The 18,823-nt window shown below is 41.5% G+C and overlaps 1 protein-coding gene across 3 annotated transcripts in view; it reads right to left on the bottom strand.

The window, feature by feature from the left end:
• Window positions 1-222: 222 nt before the first annotated feature.
• Window positions 223-18,823, bottom strand: part of LOC115810972 (CLIP-associating protein 1-A-like) — a 36,325-nt gene continuing 17,724 nt past the window's right edge. The window contains exons 9-39 of one of the 3 annotated variants that reach the window (XM_030773047.1): window positions 18,299-18,375; window positions 18,103-18,195; window positions 17,774-17,919; window positions 17,469-17,604; window positions 17,115-17,185; window positions 16,953-17,012; window positions 16,149-16,226; window positions 15,610-15,777; window positions 15,191-15,237; window positions 14,561-14,731; window positions 12,958-13,065; window positions 12,665-12,700; window positions 11,949-12,104; window positions 11,089-11,193; window positions 9,648-9,751; window positions 8,632-8,876; window positions 8,354-8,417; window positions 8,180-8,182; window positions 7,878-8,041; window positions 7,506-7,584; window positions 7,175-7,318; window positions 5,430-5,573; window positions 5,089-5,195; window positions 3,884-4,000; window positions 3,126-3,277; window positions 2,663-2,908; window positions 2,045-2,235; window positions 1,784-1,912; window positions 1,050-1,256; window positions 774-890; window positions 223-548 (exon numbers count right to left, since the gene is read on the bottom strand). In XM_030773047.1, the coding sequence (XP_030628907.1) occupies window positions 462-548; window positions 774-890; window positions 1,050-1,256; window positions 1,784-1,912; window positions 2,045-2,235; window positions 2,663-2,908; window positions 3,126-3,277; window positions 3,884-4,000; window positions 5,089-5,195; window positions 5,430-5,573; window positions 7,175-7,318; window positions 7,506-7,584; window positions 7,878-8,041; window positions 8,180-8,182; window positions 8,354-8,417; window positions 8,632-8,876; window positions 9,648-9,751; window positions 11,089-11,193; window positions 11,949-12,104; window positions 12,665-12,700; window positions 12,958-13,065; window positions 14,561-14,731; window positions 15,191-15,237; window positions 15,610-15,777; window positions 16,149-16,226; window positions 16,953-17,012; window positions 17,115-17,185; window positions 17,469-17,604; window positions 17,774-17,919; window positions 18,103-18,195; window positions 18,299-18,375 (3,752 nt within the window). In that variant the 3' untranslated portion in view covers window positions 223-461. Of the gene's footprint in view, window positions 549-773; window positions 891-1,049; window positions 1,257-1,783; window positions 1,913-2,044; window positions 2,236-2,662; window positions 2,909-3,125; window positions 3,278-3,883; window positions 4,001-5,088; window positions 5,196-5,429; window positions 5,574-7,174; window positions 7,319-7,505; window positions 7,585-7,877; window positions 8,042-8,179; window positions 8,183-8,353; window positions 8,418-8,631; window positions 8,877-9,285; window positions 9,310-9,647; window positions 9,752-11,088; window positions 11,194-11,948; window positions 12,105-12,664; window positions 12,701-12,957; window positions 13,066-14,560; window positions 14,732-15,190; window positions 15,238-15,609; window positions 15,778-16,148; window positions 16,227-16,952; window positions 17,013-17,114; window positions 17,186-17,468; window positions 17,605-17,773; window positions 17,920-18,102; window positions 18,196-18,298; window positions 18,376-18,823 lie in introns of all 3 variants that reach the window. The other 2 variants (XM_030773049.1, XM_030773048.1) reach the window with 2 other exon arrangements.

Raw genomic sequence — 18,823 nt, 5'->3', positions numbered from 1 at the left:
GTGGTCCCGAATACTTGATCGTCACTCATAGAATATTGTGGACATCATGGGGCAGTACTATTAAAGGGCTTCAGCCAATAAAATTATTCCTAAAAACCCCCAGCCTACACAGTTCTTTACATTCACCCTTCAGTAAAGAAGCAGTTAGAGCCACTTCCTATGACCATGATAGCAATACATGTAGTTTAACACTGATTGTGAGGAGATATAAGCTCCCTCTACAGTCGTTAAGATGGTACTGCAACCTTAACTAGAAAACAAAACACACAGAAGTTTGACTGAGATGCTGTACCAATTCCCCCACCCACATTTATTCATTACTACAGCAGAGCAAAGATCACAACCAATCCAATACCACTAAGTTCAGGAACAAAACTGGAAAAGGAATTGAAACGACTTTGGAATTGGATCATGTGAACGACATTGTACTGGTTGATTGGTGCTGAAACTGGAATGATTGACTAGCTGTGGGTGGAGATGTCGGTGGAGCTGCTGCTGTTGCTATTGCTGGTCTGAGCTCTCTTGATGTACAGGTTCAATAGCTTCATCTGTCACAAAACAAAGATATAGACACATTCTTGGGTCTTTAGGAACATTGAATTTCCAATTTAACTAAATGATACACCAAAATGGCAGATTAGAAAAACCTTATTTTCATCTAAACTACTTAATTTTGTTTCTTCACAGTAAAAGTCTCCAGAGTTTAAGTATGAGAGTGCAAGGCAAAATCTGAAGAGGATTTATATAGGGAAACTTTTTGAGTTTGACCTTACCTTACTGCCAGTGAGCTGAGAGAGGTGGGGCTTCAGATCTTCACCAATCACAGAGTAGATTGCTACCAGGCAGAACACACTGGCCTTACGAACACTGCTCTCAGTGTTATCATAGCCCTGTAACACACACACACACACACACACAGAGTGAGGCATAGCTGATGTGCAGCAGTTGTTTTAATTAAGCCCAGCTTAAGAAATGCCTGAAACTAACTCCATCAGAACATAATTTCTGTCAGCTCAAGTCCGGATGTGTGTCTGGTGGAAAGTGCTTACCTGCAGCAGACCTGGGATGATGTCAGGGAGGAGCTGGTGCAGAGACTCCTGGGCGATGCGTTCAATCACCTTGGTTTGCATTTTAATGGCAGCCAGGTTTATGGGGTAGTCTGCAGTCTGAATGATGGGGCACAGTACCTTAATGCACTGCTCAGGATGGATGGAGCTGGCCAAGGTGGAGGCAGCCTCCTCTGCAGCTCGCACCACCTGTGGAGGAAAAATATCCAACCAAAGAGTCTCAATTAGAGCTATTGCTACCACCGCAGTTTTGTTTTACCACAGTAAACAGTAAGTTCAGAAACCTGAGTTCGTGCTCCATTCAATGAACTATATCTACTGGTATCACTGTAGTTTTATAATACCACAGCAAAAAGCAAGTTGAGAAACCTGAGTTCGCGGTCCATTCAATGAACTATATCTCAGGAAAACTTCCTCAAAGTTCACCTAAAAGCCCCATAGGCCAGTCATGTAGCACAAAGGATTCATTCTGCTTGTAACTGTGAGGTTTTCCATTACTTTATGGTTGACTGATAAATTTAGTGATGGCAATAGGATACATTCACACTATGTTGTTACTGACTACAAAACTAGTTGCATTTACCCCTCATACAAATCATGGAATACCTCAACATATTTTCAAACACTGTTCTTTCATTTGATTGATGCAATTTCACTTGACTTCAATGCCCTGTAGGTTGACCTCTGCAGAGGTCAAAGGAAGGTGTTCCTCATACCTCTTTATGGGAGTCTTTATGAGCCTCCAGGGTTTTCATGATGGTAAGCTCTGCATAGTTTTTAAAACGAGCTGGCTGACTCCGCAAAATTTCCTTCAACACCCGCAGAGCCAAGGCCCGGATGGTATGCTGAAAAAGACGGCAGAGATCACTGATCAACAATTACCAGACACTCAACATAAATCTACTGTAAGCAGCTGTTGCTACGCAGCAAGTAACTGTAAGTTGAATGTTTTTTTTTTTTAAAGTAATGTGTCTTACATCTTTGTCACCCATTGTCTCAAGTAGTAGGAGCAGCATGGTCTTAAAGTGCTCCTCCCACACTGCCAGGCTGTCATCACGAGCAACCTTCAGCAACTCCAGCAGCGCCATACGCCTCTCTTCTACACGATCACTGCGATTGGACAGCTCCTTCAGCAGGTCACCAACCAGCTCCAAATGCTGCACAGAACCTACACACAATAAAGGGGAACACGTTCGCAATGCAGATGTTTTAAAAGTACATGACAATATTTTGATTGGGGTTTGTTTCTGTACGCGCGTGTGTGGGTGGGTGTGTGCGTTTTAGTCTGTTGAACTGGCGAGTTGAACAGTACTTACCAGGAAGAAAACTTTTAGATGAATGCATGATCTTATTTTCGCCACACTCCTGACGACGACCTGCAACACAGAGCAATATACTTCAGAACAAGCGTGTGTTTTTCTGTGTTTGCGTGTGTTACAGGTGTTACAAAATCAATGGGTGGGAGTAGTTTTGAAATGATGCTCAGTATCAAATAATAAAAATTCACGTAGGCTCAGTGACACAAGACAAGGCCATATTTATAAATGTATCCTTCTGGTGCAGATAAGAAACGGCAGATGTTGAAAAATGAGTACCATCACGGAACTGCTCCACATCATCATCAAACATGGCCTCTTTCAGTGCTCCTTTGTCATAGGCGCTGATGCTGTCGGTGTAGTTATATGGGTTGTAGTCCCGCATTCGTGGCCCACAGAACGAGCGAGGAGACGGGGTGTTCAGTAATGACGTCTTATTGTCTAGAGCCGTTCTTCCCCCTTCCATCACATCCGCACCAAGCCGGGGGTCAGCACAAGACGAGGCCACCCCCCCAGCCTGAGAGAGAAAACAGAGAGAAGAAAGGTGAAGACAAGTACCATGGGAGACAGGCAGACTAAAATCTAAAGTCAAGATAATTCACTACATCTATTTAAATAATTTGTGTTTTTAAAGGGTGCTCAGACAGGTCTAGTGAGGTTTTGAAAGATTCGTCAGCAATGCTGACAGGTTTAGTGATGGTGAGTAAATCAAAAACAAACTCTAGATTCAGTGTGAAGATACTCACACTGTCCTCCCTTTTGCTGTCGCGTCTGATTGGCTCGATCATGTCCTCTTGACTACGGAAACTGAAACTCTGAATGGCTTCGGTCACACCTCTCAGAGAGCTGTAGATCTCATCTGAGTTCAAGTTCTCAGTGTCATACTCCAGCATACTAGGCAAGACACAAACACACAAATGTGCACACAAGCCCAAACACACCCCACACACACACACACACACACAATCAGTATCAATCTTCGTAAATTCCACATTAAATTATGACATATTAGACAAGACAGATGACTGCCGTGAATATCTTGGTAAAATTTGTGTCAGGTACAAAAATGACAAATGCACATGCATTTTTATTTATAATGAAAAAACAATGACCACATCTGAGAGACACGGATTACTGTCCAGCAAAAACACAACACGTCACCAAAGCACAAACTGTGAGAGAAAAAAAATAATGAAGTGAAAAGTGAAACTTTTCAGAGAATTTCAGATTTCAAAGCCCATGACTGGCAAGTGAAAGCCCTCTGTATCACAGTGTTCAGTCTGGTTCACATATGGGGATGGAGAGTGAATGCAACTTAACGAAAGGGATTTCATAGATAGATATCAGTATTCCTTCAACCACTCCTTCAAACACACGCACATGCAACAGCTGTAAAACCACTACGGACCAAAAACACTATTAGGATGAGTGAGAATGACCGAGGTTGTGTGTTTTTAATGAGGCCAGGGGGAGCAGAACCCCTCTCCCTAGGTGTGTTACCTGGGGGAGAAAGCGCAGCGTAGGGCCCGGAAAGGGGGGGCAGCAGAGTTGGGGTGTGGGGGAGGGAAGGGAGAGGGGTGTTTAGCGAGGCCATTAGAACTCCAGCCCCATATCCGGCTGCGCCCACAGCACAGCCAGGAGGGCAGGACGGAGAGAAAGACGAGAAGGAAAGAATAGAGAGAAAGAGGAGAGGGAAAGGATGGAGAGAGAGAGAGGAGAGGGAGGGAAGGAAAGGGAGGTGAGTAAAAAAGAGAGACCCAGAGAGTGAGCAATAGGAGAGAGAGGAAGATATAGCAAAAAGGCAAGTAATAGAGGTAAAAGAGAGCAAAACAGTAGTGAAAAGTAGGGTCCCCACTCAGTATTAAGTATTTGCAATACCTGTGTATTTACAAGTAGTTAAGCCCACTACATCTACCTAAAACATATATATATGTTATACATATATATAACTATAAACTATACATTCTTACATCAAACCAAATATATTTTCATCATGTAACCAAATACTAATGAGTCAGACTCTTATGCTAAATGAGACTTATTTTTCTACTGCTGTATGTAAATACACAGATACAATACACACTTAATAGTAAGTAATATAGTAAGTAGAGAAATGAACTAAAATTAACCGGGATGCATGAAATCAGCGTAAGTGTATGCGTTATTAGTGTAGTAGATATACTATTGAAGGTTAGAATGTACCAGAAATCCACGAGCACAGATGAGACTTAAAACATTTCAAACAAAAAGCAAAGTGTAGAGTGGATGTTTGGATTTCTGTCCAGAACATTTCTGTTGGGGTCTTATGGTCACGAGCATACATGCAAATATAGGAAGATGAGCAAATGTGTGTCTTAGATATCTGCAAAGCAGAAGCTTCAACACAATGTATTTTTGTACTAAATCTTCCAAAAAAAGCAAAAAAGCAAAATTAAAAAAAAAAAAAAAAAAAACAATTGGCAGATTCATGGAAGTTTCACCACCTGTGATATTCTGCAATAGATTATGCCTTCCATTTTTTTTTAGATTTACGTATTCATAACCACGCATAATCTAGACACTGATCATTTCCACACACAATTTGCTCATAATTGTTCATCAAATTTACTCTGAAATATCACATGTCAAAAAAACATATTCTGTGACAGCTGCTTCTGCCTGACAGCTGCATTACTCTCCGACAGACTAGATTTAGACAGGGTTACCTTGGTGACAGTCCCCCCTGGGAACAGTTGGTAGGAGAAGTCAAGGGGCTTGTGCGACTGGTGGAATGTCTCTGAGGGGTCCGTCCTACTGTGCTGCTTGGAGAGCCCTGTAATTAAGTATGGAAGAGAGAGAGACTATGAACAACAGCACACCACATGGCCCGCAGCTTATAGGCGCTTAAAGTTCAGGCTTTATACAGGCTGCATATCTGTTCAATGTTGTTATTTTAAAATGATGCACCGACTCCTAACTTTGACCTCCAGACTGACTTTGATTTGCTAATGTGAGCGTGAGTCTAACAATGGATTGACAGCGAGTGAAGGGCAAGGTTTTGTGGTACCACGGAGATGTTGCTGGCATTCTTTAGATGGTTGTGCAGGAGTTTGGTAGCTCCATCCTGGAAAGTTTTGGGCAAAGCTCCCAGAAGCATGGTAAACTCAGGTGTGTTCAGCTCAAACAGGGAGATCAGAACCATCTGAGCAGCCTGAAAATACAAAGGCGTACATTTCAGCCAGACCTGAGAGTGCAGAAATCTGCACTATGAGGGTATATGGGACAAACTAGTGTACACTATAGCAGTGCTTCCCAATCCTGCTCCTGGCTGCCTTTTTATAATCACAGAATCAGGTGTGTTAGAGCAAAGAGAGCTCTGGGCCTTCAGGAGTATGACTGAGTAACGCTATACAGTGTTACATATTGTACACTATACGGTGCACAGTATGGGAGGAGACAAAAGAAAATTTGGTACACTATAGGAAAGAACAGGGACCTATAAGAGAGAACCGTACGCTAACAAAAAGTAAGAGGAAGACTAACGAGTACGAAAAAGTTGAAGAATGTGTACCATATTAGAGTATGACAGAGAGTCTGGAGTAAAAGAGTGTTTACTATAAGAGAGCATAGAAAAAAAAACAAGAATCCAGAATTGAAACACTTCAGTTAAATATCATACATGCATCAAGTCATAAGAGGACATGTCAACACCTAATGTTTAATTTGAAATGCACTGAAGCATGTCTTATGATAGGCAAAGTCGTAAATATATACAGAATCAGAATAACCATCAAAGACAGTACTCTGCTGCAAGAATTTCTAATATCCATCATAATGTTAGTTGGCCACATATGTCAGAAAAACAGCAAAACAGCCATGATACCAAAAAAATATACAGAGAGCACTGCAGTATTGTAGATATCTTTTTAGACACAAGCATAGGAAACGAACAAAGTTTCAAAGCATGCGTGTACATACATACACACGTACACACACACGCACACACACACGCACCCACACCCACACACACACACCCACACACACACACCCACACACACATGCACACGGCCATCCATGCACCCACGTACACACATACATCTACACCTGAGGCAAATAAAAATGTCAGTTTGAAGGTTATCCTCCATGTTTTTGAAAAGCTGGGTTAGAGAGAGCGAGACTAGACATTGCAGGCGTTTGAGAGGGTTTTTTTTTTTTTTGGCGTAGACCATGCCTTGCGACCGAGCGGTGCTACCTGCTTGCACCTATCCTCCAGGTGACCCTCCCCCGGCAGGAAGGAAATGGAGCTGGGCCTGCTTGTACACTCCTCATTCACCCAACTGTGTAGAGTCTACATGCAGCCAGTAGAGGGCAGTACAGACACATTCATTTACAGGGTTCCCATTTCAAAAGTCAAAGCTGCCAAGTTTGTACAATATAATGCTGATTCTCTACTGAGGAGATATCAAATTTCTGCTCCCACAGAACTTGTCTAAGAGTTACAAGCACAGATCTTTCATATGATCATCTTTTCATGTGCCCTTCCTTTTAGTATTGTATTTGCGGTCAGTCTGACCATAGTAACAGTGGCTTCCAAATGTCAGGTTTTTTTTCTCTTTTCAAAAAGTTTGCTAGACTGAAGAATTATAAGTAGACAGGATTGTACAAGACAGAAGAGACACAAAAATCTATAGAATAGGCACTAATACTAAGCAAAACAAAGAAAACAGAAAAAAATACAAACATCTTCAGTAACCCTGTTCAGATTAAGTTACAATTAGGCCAATCCATCAGTCTTGAGAAAATCCATCCCACCTTTCTGACGTCAGAGCTCTTCGGTTCTGTTGTCCAGGTGATGATCCGAGAAACAGCCAGCCGTGTCTCACTGGAGTTGACAAAATCAGTGGGATCCATCTGCCTTGCCAAGGACTCGATATACTTCAGAATCGCCACCTTCACCTTCAGAAATTGTAAAAGTGTCAGCATTTTAAAATTCAGAGCACAAGTTTCAGTTCTTGGGAACACAGGATTCCTAAAGTCCAAAATATTTACTAAGATACCACAGTCATAATAATCTCACAGATTTTCCATTACCATTCCATTAGAGTAAAAAGCATATTAGCCAAGGACATCATATTCCACCAACCTTAAGGTTTGGGGTCTGGGTCTGATCCACAATAAACCGCATGAGGATATTAAACTGCTGATCATATGGAAAAGAATCCCTGTTACAGAGAGAAAGCAAAAAAGCAAAAAAAAACCCAAAAAAACCCAAGACAGAAAGAAAAGCATATTTGAGACTCAGTATTTGCCATATCAAAAATCTCAACAAATGCAGTGGGTCAAAATACACTAAATTTAGAAAGCAAACCAAGATTCACTAAACAGTTGATTTTCAGGCGACCTTCATAAGTGTAGAGTCCAAAACACTTTTAGTTTGGCAGAATGAAGAAGTCAAACATTCTGAGGGGTAAAAGACAATCTACCAGAAGTCAAAGAGGAGGTGAATGATCCTGACCTGGTGACATCAAGGGCTCTTTGGACCTTAGCCTGAACGGAGCCCAGAAGATCTGCTCCCATCTTCTTGAGGAGCTGAGTGAGGAGCACAAACAGCCAATCCTGGAGCTCTTCTCTGTGTAACATAATGAAGTCCACCAGTGTCTCCAGAAACATGCTAAACACCTGTGACGACATGACCACAGCATTATGCTCCAAAGTCCATGACAAATCACTCATTTTACCAATAAACTGGGACTTCAAATAGGGACTAATTAAAAGGTGAACACGCTTGATTAGGGAAAACAGAAGCTCCACACTTACTCTCTGATGCAACAATCCACATAAGGCAAAACCATGCAACAGGGAAAAAAACCCAAAACATTCCATTAGTGACACAGCACCTTCCACACAAGGAGCCAAATGTTTTGTGAGTATGCTGATATTAAAGTCAACCAGTATGGATTTATTACTGGTGTGTAAAATGCTGTGAATTACCTTGCTGTGTGGATCTGCAAACATCCTGGTGAAAATCTCACATAACCTCTTCAGCTCAACGCGACTGGAGGTTAAAAATAAAAAAAAGAGTAAAAAAGCTTTACGTGAAGTACAGTAATTATATTCATATCTATTTTTTTTACTCTGAACAACACACGAAAGAAAGAAAACAGGGCGACGACAACAACAAGCCAAATTCTGCTGAAAAAGGTTTTACCACATTCAGAAACACGTCTATGAATGCGTTTTGGATAAGGATCCTGGACACCGGGCGATACCTGAGGATTCTTTGGCTCTTTAGGAGGTTCTGGAGGCCTAACAGACCCTCCTTACGCTCAGACCAGTTGGTGCTGGCGCAGTGGTTCAGAATCTCCGCCACGTCCTCCGTCTGACGTAGATAATGAGGGACGCCACCGTTCCGTGAGCTGTACGAGCGCTCCGAGCAAGCACTGGAGGCATCGCTGTTTGCATCGTCATCAGAGTAGATCCCCGGGGACTCGTACCTCCGGCGCATCGGCCTCCGCTGCGGCCAGGGAAACATAGAGAGACTTTGACGACTTCACGTGCAACTTGCGTCTGCGGTGACACTTGTCCTAACACACTACCATGCAACCGCTTTCTCACAGAGTTAGAGTAAACTTTGATGGCATGCAATGAATTCATGGTTGATGTTGTTGATTTGTGTGAAAAATGCTTTCTGATGAGCAAAAAAAATACGGTTAATGTTCTATTGAGTTTGTTGCGAGGATTCTGCACAGCTGTAAATGATCTCCCCCATAGCTGAAAATAAACAGTATGAGTACTGGTAGCTTTGATTTGCAAACAGGTTTGGCTCAATTCAGGCCCAATGACAATGTTCTTGATGAGTATCAAATGATGATGGTTTTCAGAAAATGAAGAGGCAGTCATATGTAGACGAGTGAAACAACTACCTTATTCCTGGAGTCTCCTAAAAGCTGAAGCAGTTTATGGTAGCCAAAGAGGGAAAGATAATTACATATTAAGGCTTTCAGTATAAAACTATTCTCAGTCAATCATAAATATTTCTTATTAAAAATTAAATTCTTATTAAAACTTGATTAAGTCCTAGGCAAAATGAGTAACAAGTATTAGTCCTTCTAAATCCCAAATTTCATAAATAATGTAGTTCTTTTCTGACATATTATAAATAATGCAACGATTTTCTCACACAGTTATACTAGATGTAATGGTATGATTGTCTCAGAGCTCCTATAATACACATAATACTAGGTTCAGTAATTCTTGTCTGACTCTGACAGTGTTAATGTCTTACCAGAGCATCAGCCACTGCAGCTTCCACCTCAGTGCCAGTGTTGAGGATTCGCATGGCATTAACTGAAGCAGAAATCCGAGCCTGGTGAATCAGGCCAAAACGATCTAAAGCAAACACACATTCATAAGAGGAGAGAGGGAGAAGATCATTACCAAGGCACAAAGGCGGAACGAGTCTATAAGAATCACGAGATGCGTGGAGGACCGACTGATGAGACTGGCCCAAAATCGTAGACACTCAAGTGAGATTACATAATGTGAGTACTGTAGTCAATCTGAGTGAACATTTGGAGAAGCATTTACGTATGAAGTGATTGTCTCAAAAACACAGAGAGCAAACAAAAATAAATACAGCGCCATTGCAGTAGAAACAGAGCTGCTGGTCGTAAAACTGATTAACAAAAGAAATCAAAGCAAATAATGAAAAAAAAAAATCAGCAAATCAAAATCAAGATAACAGAAACTGAATAAATACATGCATGTAAAAATTAAAACATTGCATTCAGGCATATACAAAACAAACAATTACATTCACTGGAACGACAAATGAAAGCTCAATTTAAGAGCAGTTCTCAGCCTGGCTTAATAAATTATGACGCTAAGCAAAGTAAATAATAAACTGGGCAAAAATCATAAAAAGAAGCCAGAACTTCACAGAAAGTTTGAAAGTAAAATAAATTGGAAAATACTGGACAAAACAGACGTGATAAAATAAAATATTTGACAATGAAAACAGTGTAGAGTACAAGTGAAAAATCATAGTTTACAGCTTGTACAGAAACTGAACCCAAATCAGAGAGCATCCCATCCCCCATCAGCAGCTCCTCTGATATTTAACAGTAAGTGGGCTCATTCCTGTGCAAATATGTGTGATGTAAACTGAAGTGAGCTCTCCAGCTCCCTCTGTTGGTTCGACAGTCTCTCAGCACCATGGATAAGTACTGATATGACTCAGAGGGGCATGCTGGTCACCTGTGTGGGTCAGGGAGTCGGCAGCAGTGAGAGCACTAGTGGAGCGGGAGTGTCGTCGGGAAACTGTAGGAAACGAGAGAAGGAAATTCATACGTAATGTTATTATCACATACGACTACATATTATTACCAATGACATAACAAAGACCAATAGATTCAAAGGTCTCACCCTGCATACAGTCCTAACAATGCCCATCTAAAAAAACATTTCCATTTTGACTTTATGAGGTACCAAGAAAACTAGACTGCATTCTCAGATGTTCAGCTTTAAAAGGTTTTTTTTTAGTTATACAAAAGGAATTAAACCTGAAACAAAATTTGATAGTGTTCTTTTGCAAAAGTCAACTTCCTATCAAAGGCCTAAATGGCTACATAAAGTAAAATATCTCAAAAATCTGTAATCTGAGATGATGAAAATGTGTCAGAGTTGAGGTTAATCCTCAGTTGTGTCATGGTGATGTTTGTACTAACCCAGAGGAGTGAAGCCGCGGGCAGGACTAGTGTCACGACTGCTTTCACGACTAGTGTCGCGGCTACAGCCCTGACTCATGCTAGGGCGTGGGATGCGGCTCCGTGCTAGCATACATTACAGAGAGATAAATTACATACAAACACACAGAGCACAGCACACGAGAGCCAGAGAAAGAGACAGAGAGAGCCAGAGGGAGAGAGGGAGAGAGAGAGAGAGAGAGAGAGAGAGAGAAAGGGGAAAGGAGATATCGACTGGGGAAATGGAGACAAAATACAATTTAAGAATGGTTTACCTGCCTATCCATTGTCATTGTGTAAATATACAGCAGTTCAATTGTTGACAAATAACAGGTTTACAAAAAACATAAAATGCATGTATGAAAGGAAAAAAAAAATCAATAAAAAGGAATACACAATGTTTGTACAAAACATACTACCATGACTCAACAGATTTACACAATTATTAATGCAACAGAGTCACAATTTTTACATGTAATCTGATCTAGAACAATGAAAAGGTGCAAACAAATGTTTCATGTAGTTCAACAAATAAATGCATAATATTTTAATCCATGATATCGCTGCATTCTGAGCTTGTTTGTGCACATGTACAGCTGTAGAAAACAGAGAATGCATAAAGCAGTGGTACAGAAGTTCTGAAGCTTTTCAACCTCAACACATAATCAGAAACTAATTTCTACCTTTGGAACATTTATACTTGATGACCAAATCAACATCTATTAGGACCTACAGACTCAAAGGGCTAAGGTGAATAGGCCTGGTATAGAAGGACAGATAGGTTTTTAATGGTATATCCATAACAGTACATGGCTGATGGGAGTGTGTGTGTTTATCCTCACCCTGACTGGATCGACTGGGACTGGTTTCACGGCTGCAGCCCTGGCTGCGTGGGATTTTGCTGCGTTTGTCTGAAGTTGCAGCAGCCCCTGTGGCTCTGGTCATTCTTCCATAAGTGTGAGGGAGTAGCTTCCCCGGGGAACTGGAACGACTGCCCGCTGAAACGCATCAGTACACGGTGAGATACATCAGCGTCACATAGGACATGACTCTAGTTCAAACACAGTACTACTTAGCATGTTATGAGGGAAGTTTCAAAATGCCACAATTAACTTATCACAGTTTGAATTCAGATTCAATTATGTCATAAGAGTTTAATCTGAAAACCTTCAAAGTTGGTTTTCAATATGAAAAATTTTCCAGTGACTCTTAACGACAAAAACAGAGAGTTAATGAAAACAGATTATGGATGGGGTTACACGTATGCTTCTGAATATACCAGGAAGCCACAGAACAGACTGAGCACATAACCGGGAAGCAGACAGGAACAAACAGGCATCAACAAACAATGATAACAGAGGACTGACTTGACTTATCTCGATTCAGATTAAATCCTAAACTGGTGGTTTTAGCAGCTGCAGGCGTTCGAGTGCATTGACACAGGCGTCTCATGCTTGACCACACTACATGTAGTAACAAATGCATCCGTGACAGAGCATGCACACGGCCCAGAGATGGGATGGACAAGCTAAACAGTTCTGTTTAAGTGCCATATCACAGATCTTCCCACCTGTCGGGTTAGCTGATCTGGATCCTTATGCATGACAAAGTATGATGTAGAACAGTAAGAGGCATCCAGTTACATGAGGACAAAGAAACTACAATACCCAGCATACATTAGGCATGGCATAAAATCAGCATGTGTTCCCCAACATCTGTTACAAAGAGCAACGGAACTTCCTATGCTGATGTTTAGAATTGCACAACATGTTTTGCACGAGCGTGAAAACAGTGTGGTGGTGCATTCTGGCCAGTGACGTGACAGGACGGGACGCTGTCATATCCACTCACGTTGGGACTGGGACACCACTTTGGCTCGGCTCCGTCCCCTGCTGTCCGTGACTGACACGCCGCCTCCAGCTGAGCTCCCTGAGCTTTGCCTCCTGGTGCGCACACGACCTAAAGAGAAAAGGAATAACGAACGTGTTTTCCTGAAAAGAAAAACGCACTCCGCACCAACGCAGCATACGCACAGCTGTAGCCCTAAAATCAGACTGTTTTTCAACCTACTGAACATGAGGAATGTAAAATTTGAATACAGGGTCTATGTAACTTGGAAATCACAATATGATTCATAATGTCCCTAGAAACACAAGAAATCTCTTGATAATCTCACTAAATATAGACAAACACATGCAAGTAAAGTTACAAACCATAATCATAAGAAAACTTCAAAACAAGATTGAGTTATGACAGAGGTCTACTCAAAACACTAATACTGAGAGAAATGTAAAGACATAAATGCTGGAACATTCCTGGAACATGAAATCTTTTCATCAACATTCAAGTATACAAACACATAACATGCTGCAATAACAAAGTTCCTTTAAAGATTAAATATGCACAGCTTTAACCGAATATCACAACATTACAATCACATAGGATGTACTAAAGAATCCCTATAGATTGCCCTGGTACTATTTCTATGTTTGATGAAACAGTAATTATCCATCCAGATACTCTTGATATGGGACATTTAAAGGAATATGTTCACATGATATTATGTATTGGGAGTAGAAATGTAATTACACAGGGTTGGCCCAGAAGTATCACTTAAAGTATTGTTAATGGCCAGATGCGTCTTCTATACAGGCAATCCATTCATAAAGACAGGACAAGATGAAACCTGGCTACAAATATGTACATCCACTATAACAAAAAACAAAAACAAAAACAAATACACAACATCCTATCAAACTGTCAGGTTTAAAGTCAGTCAAAACCAGATCAGAAGGTGGATTCTGACTGACTGATGTAATGTAAATATGACAAGCACTGTGCAGTCACTTTAAGGTCAGAAGAGAGGAGGGTAACACCGTGCAGACAGTCCATGCAGACCTCAACAAATGACTTGTTTATATGGTATCCATGGACCACAGACACAGAAGGTGACACTGGGGAAAAGTAGCCCTCCACACATAGACACTGCTCAGGCAGACACACTGCTTACCATCCAGATAACCAGGACAACCATCTTTGGGTTCATTAAAATCAGGGAAGCCAAAAGGAAAGGCATAACAGCAAGATATTAGCCATAACAATTGTCATTATTTACTACTGGACAACCAGAAAAGTCTACAGGTGGGGACAGGGTTACAGGAAGTGAGCATGGATCAAGGTATTCTAAACAAAAAAAACAAAACGTTCAACGCATTAATTATCCTCTCTGCGCAAATCATCTATCCATGCTAAATGATCCTGATGAAGGCACAGATACTGAGGTGTATGGCATCTTGTCGATGTTTATGCGTAACAATTCTGAATTCTGTGTTAGACAATCCCTGGCTGCTTTCTGCTGTTTATCTCTCTATTTTTTCCCTCATTGTCGCTCTCTCTAAATCTCTCTCTTTCTCTGGGAGTGTGCACAGATCAGAGCAGGGCCGGTAAGACTTACCCAGCGAGGCGTAGGAGCCGGGTGGCAGTGCCGTGGCCGAACTGAAGGGGGCAGCAGCAGGCGTGGCAGGCATGCGAGACTTGGCAGTGGAGGCAGCGTTGACGTCCACATCGCTCCGTGAGCGCTGGAGGGAGCCGGGCGTGGAGGTCACTCTGGAGCTCACCCCTTTAGCTGCAGAGAGACAGAGCAGAGTAAATGATATACGATCTGATATACAGAGCAATGATATGATATGACACGATCTATACAGTTAACGATGCAAAATGACATGATAAACAGAGCTAATGATATACGGTGACAATGACAAAAGACAGCCACCAGTTCACACAGAAAAGCTGACCACTTGATAAGACTGATTCAACCACCAATGTCTTGGACAGACACAGATGTGCAGTCAACATATAATTTATAATCAAGTGATAACATGATTAAACACAAGTAAACTTAAAACACCAAAAAAGAAAGACAATGTAACAAAACCCTGATTAAGACATTATGTATAATTCCATTCAAATCAGCATCTGCTGAGACATAATGGATCTTTAACTATGAACAGTTGTCCTGACTGCCCATTTCCTTTTAAACTGTGTTGTTCCCCTGTCACACACAGCAGCAGGTCTGAGTCCTTACTTCTGCTTACGCTGCCTCCAATAGGGGTTTTTGCAGATGAAGGTCGACTGTGAGAACATGAGAAAAATTACACATGAAGTTGCTGCGCCGTTCTTACTGTCAAAATTGCTATCGCATTGACGTAACCGCTTTGCAGAACACATCAAATAAAGCACACAATCACATAGTAAGTCCAAAGAAAAGCTTATGTAAAATTCAGTAATAAATTCCAGTCATAAATTCAGCAATATAATGCAAATAGGTCTTATAAATCTTATCTAAGTCTACGGTAAACTGTGTGAGGCATCATTTTCCCTCAAAAAAGTGTACTACGGACAAAATATCCAGACCATCCAATATAAGAAGCCATTTATGATGGGCATATTCATATGTAGTTTTGCAGAATATTAAAACGTTGCCATGAGCGGATAAAGCCTTACTTGAGGCTCTCCTGGGAGCTAGAGGAGGAGCGGTCTGACTGAGGGAGGGACATGATGCTGTCAGAGCTCTTTAGGTGAGACTGTAGAGCCTTCTGATAGGTCAGCTCCAGGGCCTGAAACAGCTGCTCCGCCTCCTTACTGAAGTGACCATGAAAACCCCAGTAACATCTGAGATGCAGGAATAATAGGTTAAAAAAAAAATATAGACATAACAAGCCTTCATACATTTGCACGCTTTAGATTTCAACATTCACAGCCACACTCACAATTAAAAAAAAAAAAAAAAAAAAAAGCATTTTAGGAATTCTTAATTTCTATTCTATTATACAATTTCTAAATATTGACCAGTAAGGGTAACCTGGCCTTGAGTTAAGATTCAGCTGAAGCAGAAACTCTGTATGTATTTCTTTACTTATTTGTTTGTTTCTTTAATGTTTCTAAAGTGCTGAACTTCATTCTGTTTTCCTCTCAGTACTAATTACTTTCAAAATTCAAACAATTTCAGAATAAACCAAAATGTGATTCTGAGAGTGACTTACTTTCTTGCCACAGATCTGGCCTCAGAGTCTGCATCATGAACGCCCTTTTTAATGGTCTCCATAAGGACGGCAATGTGTCTGAGAAACAGAGGCAAGGAAGAGAAAAAGAAACACTGGAGTTCCTCTACCAGTAGCCCCTGTCTGCCCAAGTTCAAGTGACTGTGGAAATGTATCTCAAATCAATAGCAAAGCAAAGTCTCCAGACAATTCCAGAGCTAGAGTCTGAATCCATTACAGTTGGAAACCCCAGTGGACAGTGAAATAGGATGTGGGCACAGGAAACACAGGAAGGGCTATGAGCAATGCCACGGTAACCACTAGAACAAATGCCATTGACATTAACTGTGCTTGCAAGAGAGAGTTGGAGGCTTAACCTCAAATGTGTGTTTGTGTGTGTTTTCATTTAAAAGCTTTAAAAGAGTTTTTTTCTTGTGCTTTTGGCATTTACAAATTATCTCTTTGCCAATTTCCACTGGAGCTTGGGAAACAGGATTTTCAAGTGGGTTTTATAAGTCTTTCTACCACTATTTTTCACAAATGTCAGTGAACCAAACCAGCACCACACGTGCTGAAGCTCGATCCAGTTCCTGCTCACTTATGGTGACTGCTGTCTGCATGCAGCAGCAGAGCCATAGCAGATGCCTGGGTAAGTTTTATAGATCGGGGGCCATCTGTATCAAATGTCTGAGAGTAAGACTGCTGATCTAGAATCAGTTTGTGCCTTTTAATAAGACTAATAAAATGAAGTATATGCACAGAGGGATACTTGATACATACGGTTTTGCCCTTGAGTTGGGGTCTTACCTTTCCAGTGAACTGGTATGCCACTCCTGAAGCAGAAGGTCCAGAAACTCGTAACAGCGCCTATGAAGAAGACAGCCTTCAGTTACACAACAGTCCTGTGAATGAGAACAAAGCTAAACATGACTCAGCTTGTTGTGGAGACTGATATCTGAAGTGCCTTACCGCCTCACAGCCACAGATTTTGACGTGCAGTTGCTGGTCATGATCGGGATGAGCCGAGGGTAGTGTGTGTGCTGAGGGGCAGAGATAGAGTATGTGTCAGGAAAAAAACATGTAAATAACACATCACAGAGAAGCAAAAGACACTTCGGGGACCAAGCACACATAAATCACAAAGTGACTAAACTCATATGAAACCAAAGAGATAAAAAAAAACCTGAACGGGAGAAATATATAATGACTTAAATAAGTTACAACAATCATGTAATATGCAACGCGTAACACGGTATCGGCTAAACCATAGAGCTTAGCCGCGTGTGTAACCTCTCTTGTCGGTGGCAGTGCGAGTCAACTCACTCGTATGATTAGCCGGATGGCGGCGACCCCAGATGTGGCCATGATTTTGGCACTGTTTGGGACAAGGTTGAGTAGTGTGGGCATGATGGACTCTGCACCATGGTCAAATTTGTTGCCCAGGACAGAAGAAAGGTGCCTATGCAACAAATCACAACAAATCAAGCACTTATTTCACCACCTACAAGCACTTCTGACAAAGCTTATGACAGTGTTTAGAAGCTGTTAGGCTGCTGTTTTAATCATTCAGTGGCTCAGGTTTCTGTGTGTAGCTGTTCGCATATGTCAGGCTATTAAAAAAATCTTACCCAAGGGTGATACAGGCCTCCCGCACCACCTGAGAGCGCAGGTCTTTAGCCGAGAGTTTGAACGCTCCCTCCAGCTGCCTTAATTGCTGTGTGAAACATTCGTGCTCTGTTGCTCCCGCCAGCAACAACGATCGCACCTTCTTCAGCTAAAAAGGAAGGAAGTGAGAAAGTGACTAAATAAATGTGTGAATAAGTGAATGAATGAGTGACACTTTCACTAAATCAGTTTATCAGTCAATCAAGAGAAGCCAAGATATACTGAACAGACAACCTAAGATAAGACGTAAGAATAGAGGCAAAATAAGACATAAGATAAGAGACAATCTTACTGCTGCGACTCTGAGCTCCCAGTCTTGTTTGTCGTCAGACAACACCTCTCGGATCTTGTTCAAGGAATCCTCCAGTTCTCTGCTGGAGTAGATCTACGGAGAGTGGGCAGAAGAGTCAACCTCATTTCATCTGAACTCAGCTCAGGGGAAAACTTACAGGTAGCAATGCAGGGATTAGAGGGACAGGGTCTCATACCTGTATAGCAGGCACATCCTCAAAGGCACGGATGAAATCTTCCTCATCCACTGCCCCAGCACTCGATCCCTCCTTCCCTGAGGAGTACAACCAGCCCACATAAATACCCTCAGCCTATGATGACACCCAGATGTGTCTCTATAGCCAGACACACTTCTAGCCAAAATCTCTGTTCAGTTTATAGATTGGTGTACAGTTAACAGTGAATAAGAAACAAGGAGAAGCAAATTTAAGGCTATACTATCATGTCTGTGGGGTGCAAAGGTTATGAGAGTTGTAGTATTCTCTTGTAGGCAAGAACACACAGCAAATATCCCACATCTATATGTCCTGGCAGGTATTCTTCGGCAATTCTCATGTATTTTCCACGTGTTTCCAAAGTCTGTTATGTAATACATGCCTGATCCTGAAAATTTTTCTACAGAATATTTTCTATCATCTGTGACCTTGTAGATGTAGCTCATCTTTCAGAAACGATTAAAAGAGTGACCTTGACAGTGAAAACATAAGCAGCTCAGCATGCAT

This window comes from Chanos chanos, chromosome 4 (genome assembly GCF_902362185.1).
Source record: "Chanos chanos chromosome 4, fChaCha1.1, whole genome shotgun sequence".
Lineage (NCBI taxonomy): Eukaryota > Metazoa > Chordata > Actinopteri > Gonorynchiformes > Chanidae > Chanos > Chanos chanos.
The sequence above is the reverse complement of the archived record's forward strand: the minus strand, read 5'-3'. Positions and strand labels throughout refer to the sequence as shown.